This window comes from Astyanax mexicanus, chromosome 7 (genome assembly GCF_023375975.1).
Source record: "Astyanax mexicanus isolate ESR-SI-001 chromosome 7, AstMex3_surface, whole genome shotgun sequence".
Taxonomy (NCBI): domain Eukaryota; kingdom Metazoa; phylum Chordata; class Actinopteri; order Characiformes; family Acestrorhamphidae; genus Astyanax; species Astyanax mexicanus.
The window spans coordinates 57017775-57029684 of NC_064414.1; the positions used below are offsets into that span (position 1 = coordinate 57017775).

Below are 11910 nucleotides of genomic sequence, written 5' to 3' on the forward strand. Positions count from 1 at the left end.
TCCTGTGCAAATGGCACTTTCCCCTGCATACTCCCTTCACTACTCGACTCTACATGGTGAATTTGGTACCTAGTGTCTAATACTTAAGATTACTTGTGACTCTAGTGTGACCTGATGGCTTGTTGACACCTCTGGTTGTGAAACGGCTTCTGTTTGTTTCTGTCAGTGTGAACAGGAATGAGTCCAAAGTGCATCACTCAGATTCTCCTGATCTGAACTGAAAGAAAGCAGCGAGTCGTTTCAGATCTATTTCTGCTGTAATTGATGCTGAAATTAAATAGTTCTGCTCGTTCTCTCGCGTCTACTTTTAGTCGCAGCTCTGTGTTTATAAGTGCGGGAGGTAAACAACAGTTTCCTCAACTCCCTCCATTCTTTATTAGTGGTTTGGCTGGAGTTTTTAGAGGCTTATCCTAGCGCCGCTTCCTGTGTGGCGTCACAACATGCTGATCTGAATACACACCCACTCACAGATTGGCAGCAGATACTGTCCTCAAATAACCTCCAGTCTTTATTTTCCCCTCTTATCCTCCAGATTCAGTGACTTAAGGTTTTCCAACTGTGTGTCACTTTCACACTGATTCACTTTCTGAGTCAAACAGGAGCATTACACCAGTCCAGAGACCGTCCAATAACAGATTACAGGGATGTGTTTTATTCTCTGCTGGACTGGAAGGGTTTTAAACACTTTATAGCTTTTGAGGGTGGGGAATTCCTCCTCCCGTTTGACTCTGTTATTAACACACTGGATAGGGATTGGTAAAGGAATGCAGTGACTAACATTTCAAACACAGAAATGCCTCTTTTTCTGACTCTGGTTCTTCACTCGTACTCCTCGTACTCTGGTTTACCGTCCGGTTGTTTTTTGTTTTGTTTTGTTGCAGGACGAAGAGAGGGCAGCCTCGTGAATGGACTCAGAGCAGGCCAGATGGAAACGGAAAAGGCCAGGCATGAGACGGAAGAAAGTCTGATATGCAAACAGCTCAAGACCCCTCACCAAGTGGACTCTATGCAAACCAAGCTTCAGAATGGAAGCCAGTCACCTGAAGTGTCCCCTCAGCAACTCAACGGGGACGCCAGTTGGAGTCATTTCAAGCCCAGTGCGGAGGTCAACCCAATGAAGCGACGCCTGGACAACTGTTCAAGCCCTGGCATCATGCAGAGTCTGGAGAGTTTGGACAAGCCTCAACTGGATAAGAGGAACTGTAATTATCCCAACGGGGACATCTACTCACTGTCAAGGAACAAGCAGGTGCCAACACCCAACAATGGTGCTACAGTGACTCCTCCATCCGTGGAGAGTCCGGCCGGTGACCTCTTGGAGAAATCTTTATCTCAGTATTGTCCAGAGCATGTGTCCATCACACCACAAGCTCACTTATCTCCAGTGGACAGGGTCACCAGCAACCTGCAGGACCTTCAGGACCTGCAGGCCATCCCCTCACCTTCACTTACCTCAGGTATTCCCAGTTCAGCCTCTGAGACACTTTCTAGGGCACCCCAGGAGGTGCACAGCAACTCACCAGTCATGGTGAATGGGTACACGGGGGGCTTCGGAGCTGAGCAACAGCATCAACATCAACAGCAGCAACAACAGCAACAACAATCGCCTTACCCTCTAACTGAAGTACCAGCCCCGGAAGCACACTCCTCGCAGAGTGAGATGGGCAAGGGGTCTGGTATGACATCTCAAATGGGCATCACTGACTGTTCACAGGCACAGAATGGCACAGAGTGCTTTCCCAGTAACCCAGAGGGTTTAAACATGTTCGCCAAGTCCAGCCAGGACTTTAGCCAGGGGCATTACCCACTGCCCCCCCTCCCGGCAGGGACTCCAACACAGGCTGAAGGCTCTGGCACAATGAGTTTGTTTAACAGCCAAGCAGGCAATCAGGTCCCCGGCGCTCTCGCAGGCCGGCAGCACTTACAGTACGGAATGCAGCAGAACAACTCAGACATTTCCTGCCCAGCTGATGGAAGCCCCCAGGGTCTCAGCGCTTCTGCTCCGCCAGCTGTTCCCACTCCACCTTCACAGCAGCAAAACGTGGAGCGTCAGACTGCAGGCAGCAGACTCGACCCGCAGCCCGGCCCGGTGACCCCGACCGAGCGATTGGCAGAAAACAGGACACGAGTGGCTCCAAGCCAAGAGATGGGTTGGATTGATCTGAACTCTGCTCTGGGTCCTCAGCGCTCTGCCAGCCAACAGCCCACATGGAAGGATTTCTCTGCTGAAGATTGTAAAGCTCCACAGATTCAGGGCGGTCTGCTCGACCCTGACCCCTCTCGCGGGTATCACCCGCAGACTTACAGCCAGCCCGGCTTTCCTCGACAGCAAGACTGTCAGATGCAAAACGGCTACAATCTCACCACGCCCCCTTCACAACCTCAGCACAACACTGCCCCTGAGTGGCAGCCTGGAAACTCTAGTACTCCTTCTGGTATGCAAACCCAGTCTAACATGCATCTCAACAAATTTCAGCGCATGCCTCAACAGTACAACGTCACTCCGCAGCAAACAAACCAGCAGTTCTGCCCCCAGATGCAAGAGCAGATGTGCAAAAACGATCCAGACTTGGATCAAATATTATCCCCAGACTTCATGCTTCAGCAGCAACAAACACCACAGGGCCACCAGCAGTACGAACCCCGTCATCAGCAGCAGCAGCAAGCCGGCACAATGCAACCCCAGGGTGCTCAGTCGCAGGACCCCTCTCAGGGCCAGGTTAACCCCCAAATGCAAAACAGGCAAAAAATGGAAATGGAGGGCTTCATGAACTCGGAAATGATGTCCTCTCCGACATACAGGTCACCTAAACCCTCTGGTCCAGGACAGACTGGGCCCAGTCCCTCCCAGTCCATGAGAAGTAACTTCCCATTTCCACACCCTTCCCGACCCAATTCTCAACCTATGCCTAGCGACATGTCGCCGGCATACGGTTTCAGCGATGCTGCAGAGATGCAAAAGCAGCAACAGAGGCCGTACCCCCCAGGTCCCAACATTCAGAAGCAATACTCCCAGCAGCCTGCCAATCACATGATGCCGGGTCATGCGGACTTTCAAATCCAGCAACGTTCAAACCCTCAACCTCAGACGCCAGACGGTCCTCACGGCGCACAGATGCCAGCCCAGATGTTTCCTAAAACCGAACTACAGGACTCCTGTGCTCAGTTCCAGAGACAGCCTCTTCAAAGCCCTGGTCCACAAATTGACTTTCACAAGCATGCCGCCCTGCGACAGCGTCTCCTTCACAAGCAGGAAAGACCACACTGTCCTCAGAGCCCCTTAGAGATCAGACCCAACTTGTTCAATATTAAACGAGAGCCCGGTCTCGAGGATCCGATGCCGAACATCCGAATGCCGGCTCCTCGTATGCAGCACCCGGACATGCTGACCAACGTGAAGCAGGAGCGTCCGTCTCCGTCCTGCGAGGACAGTCAGCAGAAGAGCATCCTGGCGGCTATGGAGCAGCGACTACAGCAATACCAGCTTTCCCCCGTCTTCGAGAAGAAGCCGCTACCCATCAAATCCCCAAACAAGGTGAAGGTGGAGATGTCGGGCGGGGTTACGGTCATCTCCACCAACCTCGAGTGCACCAATGAGGAGCAGCGTAAGCTGTCAAATTCCACTCCCAGAAAGGTGGAGCCTGGGCTCCAGAGTTTTCTTGAGTCACCAATGAAACTGCTGGATACGCCCATCAAGAACCTGCTGGACACGCCCATAAAGGCTCAGTACGACATCGCTCCCTGTCACTGCGTCGGTAAGAGACCGATTCCTACATTCTTTATTTATAGAAAAAATGTTGCAGGAAAGTTCGCCTGAAATGTTACAGAAATGATCTTCAGGAACGTTCTGAAAACATCCAGAAGAAAATAATGTGTGGGAATGTTGATAGTTCTGGTTTTATAATACTGGCTAAAATTGACGTATGAAGTAAAGAAATAAAAAAAGTTCTGTGTCTTCAGACTTCTACAGAAAGCAGAGTAACTAAGTTCTCATAACTCTGTTATGTGAAAAATGTATGTAGAGATAATATTCAAAAGTGTAAATAGAAGTAAGTGAGAATACAAATCTGATTAGTAAATTAAAAGAAAAAGAAAACAGTTGATCGTTCAAATATGGGATTTTCTTCACCTAAATTTCAACAGAAATTTTAATTTTTACAGATTATGTAAACCTTATTTTTATACTGAAAAAATAAAATAAAATAGGAAAGAGATCTGTACTTTAATGGAACAAGCTGGTTAAGGATTGTAGTTCCTGTGATTTCCTGTTTATGTTTAAAAATTTTTATATAAATTTGTACAGGATAACAAATAATGTAAAGATTAGAAGCGCATATTAATGAACAAATATCCTATTTTCAGTGAACTACTGTACACATAGAGAAGATTCTTAAAAGGCACGTAACCAAACAACAACTTATATAAAACATACAAATCTAGAAGAAGTGTTTAATTCACCCGTATATATATAAAAATATCTTCATGTTGAACAGCAAAATGTTGTAAATGCTCGGCTGCATCGGATATTATTTCACCGAGTGGAAATAAATGTTGATTGATTGATTGATTGATTGAATGAATAAATTAATGAATAAATAGTAATATTTTTTGTATTATTCTTTTTCTTTTTTTTTAAATATATTTTTAGAACAAATCAGTGAAAAGGACGAGGGCCCGTATTACACTCACCTGGGATCCTCTCCAAACATCCAGGGGATCAGAGAGCTCATGGAGAAGAGGTGAAGTGGTATAATATATATTATAAATATATTTAGTGATGATGATAATATAAACTCTGATGTGTTTCTCAGGACGGGGTTCAGTGGAGGAGCGATCAGGATAGAGAAGGTGATTTACACGGGGAAGGAGGGGAAGAGCTCGCAGGGCTGCCCCATCGCTAAATGGGTGAGTTACTGTAATTCTGTTTATATATTACACGACTCTAAACAGACTCTAAACAGAGTAAAGTTAGACACTCGCTTCTAAACACAAAACACAGACTTTTACTCTCAGAATAAGATTTTATAAAGTCTGGGGATCTTACAGGCTCTACGTTTGAATTTGTTTTAGACAGAATTAATTCAGTAAATAACATTATTCCTGCAAAATATCAATTAATTAAACTCATTTTTTATCTAAACAATAAGATAAAAAAATAGTGCAAAATGAAATAACATAAAATATAATGATTTTAAAGTTCTGCCTGTGTTTAAAATACTCTACATATTAAGGTTAGAAGCATAAAAAAAAAACAAATTAATTGCAAAATGTAATGTATTCTTGCCTTGTCTCTTCCTGTAGCTCTTCTCCTATTGGTTGTTGAGATCGTTTGAGTTTCTATTAAACTCAGTTAAAGCTGTTTACTGGCCGACAGCGCCCCCTGCAGGACAGACTGTCATATAACACTTAATGTTAATATAATTCTTTTGTTTATAGATTTTTTTTAATTGAGTTTTTAAACGACTTATCATTTACAGTATATTTATAAATACACTCATAACTTGCACAGTATAAATGCATAACAATTTATATAACATTAATAACTAAATAATAATCAAGTAGTAAAATACTGAAAAAAGCAAACAAATTAAACCAAAAAACGTTTTATTAAACAATATCAAATATGTTTCTCCCATTAACTTCCCATCATCCCATCCTGAATCCAGTCTCTTATAAACAGCTCTGTAAAAAATGAAGAGAGTTTCTGAATCAGTTTCTCTGATTTTGCTATTTATAGTTTTATGTTTGAGTAAAATGAACATTGTTGTTTTATTCTATAAACTACAGACAACATTTCTCCCAAATTACAAATAAAAATATTCTCATTTAGAGCATTTATTTACAGAAAATGAGAAATGACTGAAATAACAAAAAAGATGCAGAACTTTCAGACCTCAAATAATGCAAAGAAAACAAGTTCATATTCATAAAGTTTTAAGAGTTCAGAAATAATTAATATTTGGTGGAATAATCCTGGTTGGTTTTTAAAATGTGATGTCCACACATGTGGACGCCAGGACTAGGTGATTAATGATTGTCCTTCTTTGGTCAAATATGCCCTGTATTAAAACACTGTGTGTGTGTGTATAATGTGTGTGTATAATGTGTGTGTATAATGTGTGTGTATATAATGTGTGTGTGTGTGTATAATGTGTGTATAATGTGTGTGTGTGTGTATAATGTGTGTGTGTATAATGTGTGTGTGTATAATGTGTGTATAATGTGTGTGTGTATAATGTGTGTGTATAATGTGTGTGTGTATAATGTGTGTGTGTATAATGTGTGTATAATGTGTGTGTGTATAATGTGTGTGTATAATGTGTGTGTGTATAATGTGTGTGTGTGTGTGTATAATGTGTGTGTATAATGTGTGTGTGTATAATGTGTGTATAATGTGTGTATAATGTGTGTATAATGTGTGTATAATGTGTGTGTGTGTGTGTGTATAATGTGTGTATAATGTGTGTGTGTGTGTGTATAATGTGTGTGTGTGCTGCAGGTAATACGTAGGGGCAGTGTGGATGAGAAGCTCCTGGTTCTGGTGCGAGAGCGGCCGGGTCACTCGTGCGAGTCGGCGTGTATCGTGGTGGCGATTCTGATCTGGGAGGGGATCCCGGTGAATCTGGCTGATCGACTTTACCTGGACCTCAGCGACACCCTGACCCGCCACGGCGCCCTCACCAACCGCCGCTGTGCTCTCAACGAGGAGTGAGTTCACCACTACACCACCCACCACACCACACCACCATACACCCTCACCAACCACACCACACCACACACCATCACCACCACACCACACCACCACACCCCCTCACCATCACACACTCTCACCAACCGCCGCTGTGCTCTCAACGAGGAGTGAGTTCACCACTACACCACCCACCTCACCACCCACCACACCACCATACACCCTCACCAACCACACCACACACCTCACCACTATACACCTTCACATCACACCATACACCCTCACCAAACGCCGCTGTGCTCTCAACGAGGAGTGAGTTCACCACTACACCACCCACCACACCACACCACCACACACCCTCACCAACCACACCACACCACCACACACCCTCACCAACCACACCACACCACCACACACCCTCACCATCACACACTCTCACAACCACACCACACACCACCCACCTCACCACTATACACCCTCACCCTCACCCTCACCAACAGACCAACACACCACCACCACCCACTATACACCATCACCACTACACCACCCTCACCAACCGCCGCTGTGCTCTCAACGAGGAGTGAGTTCACCACTACACCACCATACTGTAGACGAGCGCTCCAGCAGATATATAATACTTTATTATATACAGTTCTATGCGTGTGCAGGTGTAATGGATCACAGTATAAACCAATAGGGAGAGGGAATGGTATATGTTTATACTTCTCTACATCCAATCACAATCAGATTCACTCTATCTGGATGGAGAGATTTATCTGGATAGGGGTTTTATTGAACGATGAGAAGCCGGAATGAAAACCAGCTGAAATGAAACAGGAGTAACGAGAAATATAAGGAGGAGAAAGTTCAGATAATAATAATTACTGCAGTGAAGTAGAGATTAAATACATTTATACTTAAGGGAATCAAGTATTTGTATTTAGGAAATTTACACCTTTGTAGTGCAGTAAAATACATGGAGAAGTGACGCCATCTAGTGGTGCAGAGAGATAATATTATTTCCCATTTCCTAAAATAAAAAACACCACAGATTAATTCAGTTTAATAAGATTCACCTGACTTAGATAAAACTCACACCTACTGAACAGCTGATACTATCTCAGAACAAAAAAGACCAGTTTAGAATTCAAAATATATATTTGTTTACAAGAAAAATATTTTAAGAATCACAGAAAAAAAAACAGATACTTTAGAAAAGAGTGAAATAATATCAGCAGATTAAAACTGTACAACCTAAAGAGAGAGAGAGAGAGAGGGACAGAGAGAGAGAGAGAGGGACAGAGAGAGAGAGAGAGAGGGACAGAGAGAGAGAGAGAGAGGGACAGAGAGAGAGAGAGAGGGACAGAGAGAGAGAGAGAGAGGGACAGAGAGAGAGAGAGAGAGAGGGACAGAGAGAGAGAGAGAGAGGGACAGAGAGAGAGAGAGAGAGAGGGACAGAGAGAGAGAGAGAGAGGGACAGAGAGAGAGAGAGAGGGACAGAGAGAGAGAGAGAGAAAAAAGATGGAGCAAGACAGACAGAGAGAGCGACAGACGGACTGGGAGGAAGAGAAAGTGACGGAGAGAGAGAGAAAGAAATAAAGAGAAAGAAGGACATCAAAGGGAGAGACAGACAGACAGAAGGAAATGAAAAGCGAGGTGAGGACCCTTCAACCAATCAGTTATACCTTTATGCAAATGACATGTAAATCAATAGGATCAATTGTGATAAAATAAATATTAATTAATACATTTATTGATATGTATTTTGTATGTGGGTATACGAGTATAGATTCATCTTAAGTTAGTAAAAAAGTACTTTAAACCTAGCCTACGTTCAATTTTACGCGGAGAGATCGCCCCCTGCTGTAGAGCTGCATTTATACACTTTTATTTGTGTTGTAATTAAGTTTATTTATGATAAACGACACTGAGATAATTCAGTGTGATCAGGTTTGGCTGGTGGAGAAACAGTGATCAGATATTCTAAATTAAAGATTCACAGTTTTTACCGTGTTTTAGCGACACTTAGAGGCGATTCATTGGAATATCTAATAGAGAATAGAGGTTTGTGTGTTTTAGTGTCCGCAGGTTTTCAGAGCTCAGTAGAAATCAGTAAAAGCTTAAACTGAATGTTATGGTTCCTCTTCCTGTTCAGGAGGACGTGTGCGTGTCAGGGTCTGGACCCCGAGGCCTGTGGAGCTTCTTTCTCGTTCGGCTGCTCGTGGAGTATGTACTACAACGGCTGCAAATTCGCCAGAAGCAAAATCCCCAGAAAGTTCAAGCTGCTGGGAGACGACCCTAAAGAGGTACCACAGATCTCCCTCACCGAACAGCGGCGTAAAATAATCATCACAATAATCATCACACCGTCGATTAACCGTAAACTCCGGCTTCACCTTATTTTACAGGAGGAGAGACTGGAGAGGAATCTGCAGGGTCTCGCTACAATAATGGGTCCCATTTATAAAAAACTGGCTCCTGATGCTTATAGCAACCAGGTATGTAAATTATATATTTAAATATATACACACACATCAATATAACTGAATTACCAGAATAGAATATATTCCTGACGTTCCCAAACCCCTCACGAGGTTTTCCTCACAGTTTGTTTTTAATTGCATGATACTAAATTATTGAGATTAATAACGGGTCATGGTTGGGTCTTCCATCATGACGATGACCCAAAACACAAAGTCAAGGCCACTAAAGAGCAGCTCCAAAACAGAAACATTTTAAAGTCCTGGAGTGGAATCACCAGACTCCAGACCTGAACCCAACAGAAAACTTGATGTTGCCTAAAGAAACATCCCTGAAACAGCAAATACTTATTTTCCCCGCTGGAGTCTATGAATGCTCTTCAGCTCCGGAGTGTACAGGTGTGTTTCTGATCCTCAGGTGGAGCACGAGCACCGAGCTCCAGACTGTCGGCTGGGTCTGAAAGAAGGCCGGCCGTTTTCTGGAGTGACGGCGTGTCTGGATTTCTGCGCTCACGCCCACAGAGATCTACACAACATGCCCGGAGGAAGCACTGTGGTGAGTTCATCCATTTACCAGAGAAAATCTAATACTGACCTTATTTTATGTTCAACCAGCGAACAGTCTGATCTACAATCAATCAATAAACCTTTATTTAAACTCGGAGAACACTGAGGATTACCCTCATTTACAAAGGGTTTTTTTTTTCTATTTAATTTTAAAGATATTGTTAAGATATAAAACAAATATGGTAAAAAATAATCATTTAAGAGTAGGAATCTTAAAATCATAGGTAATAGAACTAATAAAAATTCAACTACAGATGAATACATAAAACTAAACACATAAAAGAGTACAATAAAAATAAAAACAATAAAGTAAAAGAAACAAACAAAACAAGAAATGTGAAAAAAAAACAGCTAAAACAAAACCAAGATTAAAAACTAAAAATTTTACTAAAAAAAATAAAAAAATTAAAATCAGAGGCAGGCTGTGTGAAGGTGGTTAGATATTAATAGTTTAAAATGATTGAGTGACTCCAGTAAGCTTTAGTGAGTTTTAGAGTTTCCTGCTGCTGCTCTGTAGCTAAAAGCAGATTCTAACAGTTCAGTTAAAACTCTCAGTACCTGAAGGAATTCTGATAGGTTGTGTTATTTTTAATAAGATGTAATAATGAGATATACGGTGGCAAAATTGCCAGAAAGTGCTTTAAAATCGAAAATAAATCAACGTGTTTCCCGACGCACGGCAAGAGAAGACCCTCCAACTTTTTCACAGAGTGAACAGTGAATCTCAGCGCCGCGTGATGTACAGAATCTAGTGGTTTGAGATAGTTGAGGTAATTTAGCATAGATAAAAACGATGAGCATGAATTACTTCTATACAGGAAGTTTTTAGAGGGAGTTTTTGCCTCAGATTACCTGAAAGCTTGTTAATGTGGTGCTTAAAAGTAAATATGTCATCTAGCCAAATGCCAAGGTATTTATATTCATTAACTCTTTCCACATTAGAGGAACCCCTTTCTAATTTTAGGAGTATTAAAATCAATTAATGTTAAACCAGGGGTGTCCAAACTTTTTTTTGTTGGAGCCAGAGGGAGAAATATATTTGAAGTCACGGCCACAGACTCTGTAATAAAACAAATAATGAAATATACCACTTTAAATAAAACATTTTCCTGATTATTTCATTTATACACCATTTTACTTGACTTTCTATCTTTATCTATCTTTTACAGTGTTGTGTAAACTAAGATTTTTCAAACTGATGTTTCATTTCATGATGTCTCTTAATATTAAACTCCTTAATTACGGCAACTTTTAGACTCTTTGGCCCGTTTTTCTGCGCTAGAAATGCGCACCCTCTCCACTTTTAGACTCTTTGGCCCGTTTTTCTGCGCTAGAAATGCGCACCCTCTCCACTTTTAGACTCTTTGGCCCGTTTCTGACACCTAGCGTTCAGACTTTGAATCTCACAGTATAAAACCTGCTTAACAGCGGGCCAACTTTCATTCTATTTCTAAAATACCTCGCGGGCCGCTCCACAAAAGGAAACGGGCCGCAAATGGCCCACGGGCCGTAGTTTGGACACCCCTGAGTTAAGTGATCTGGAAAACAGCATGCATTTGTTTTTTAAAGTATTTAAAACAAGTTTGTGGTCAAACCTGTTGTGTTCAGTTAAGCAATATAATATAAAATAATTTCATCAGCATATCAAATGTATTTTACTGTCAACAATAGAGCCAAAAATTACCCAGAATCCTCAGTCTCAGCCTCCCTCTGTCTCTGTGCTGCAGGTCTGTACACTAACCAGAGAGGACAACCGCGAGATTGGGAAGATCCCGGAGGACGAGCAGCTCCACGTCCTGCCGCTCTATAAAGCCTCGTCCACCGATGAGTTCGGCAGCGCCGAGGCTCAGCTGGAGAAAACCAGAACCGGAGCGATCCAGATGCTGAGCGTCTTCCGCCGGCCGGTGAGAACCCTGGCAGAACCGGCAAAGTCCTGCCGGCAGAAGAAGCTCGACGCCAAGAAAGCAGCAGCTAATAAAGCCTCCAACCTGCACAACAGCAAGATGGAGAACGCCCAGAAACTCCAAAAACAGAGCTCTTACGATCCCGCCGGCCGAAACGCACCTGCAGCAGGTACGTCTACACAACATCTACCTGCTACCTGTCTTACCTTCTACCTGTCTAACAAACCAACACAAAGAAGCACATAATTATAAAGTAAAAAAAAGTAACACT

At 42.7% G+C, this 11910-nt stretch overlaps 1 protein-coding gene across 2 annotated transcripts in view; it reads left to right on the plus strand.

Annotated features, from left to right (window-relative positions):
• Positions 1-11910, plus strand: part of tet2 (tet methylcytosine dioxygenase 2) — a 56923-nt gene that overhangs the window by 39509 nt on the left and 5504 nt on the right. Inside the window, exons 2-9 of one of the 2 annotated variants that reach the window (XM_049481337.1) lie at positions 882-3755; positions 4649-4739; positions 4812-4905; positions 6500-6708; positions 8844-8994; positions 9097-9186; positions 9587-9724; positions 11463-11808. In XM_049481337.1, the coding sequence (XP_049337294.1) occupies positions 926-3755; positions 4649-4739; positions 4812-4905; positions 6500-6708; positions 8844-8994; positions 9097-9186; positions 9587-9724; positions 11463-11808 (3949 nt within the window). In that variant the 5' untranslated portion in view covers positions 882-925. Of the gene's footprint in view, positions 1-881; positions 3756-4648; positions 4740-4811; positions 4906-6499; positions 6709-8843; positions 9187-9586; positions 9725-11462; positions 11809-11910 lie in introns of both variants that reach the window. The other variant, XM_049481336.1, reaches the window with a different exon arrangement.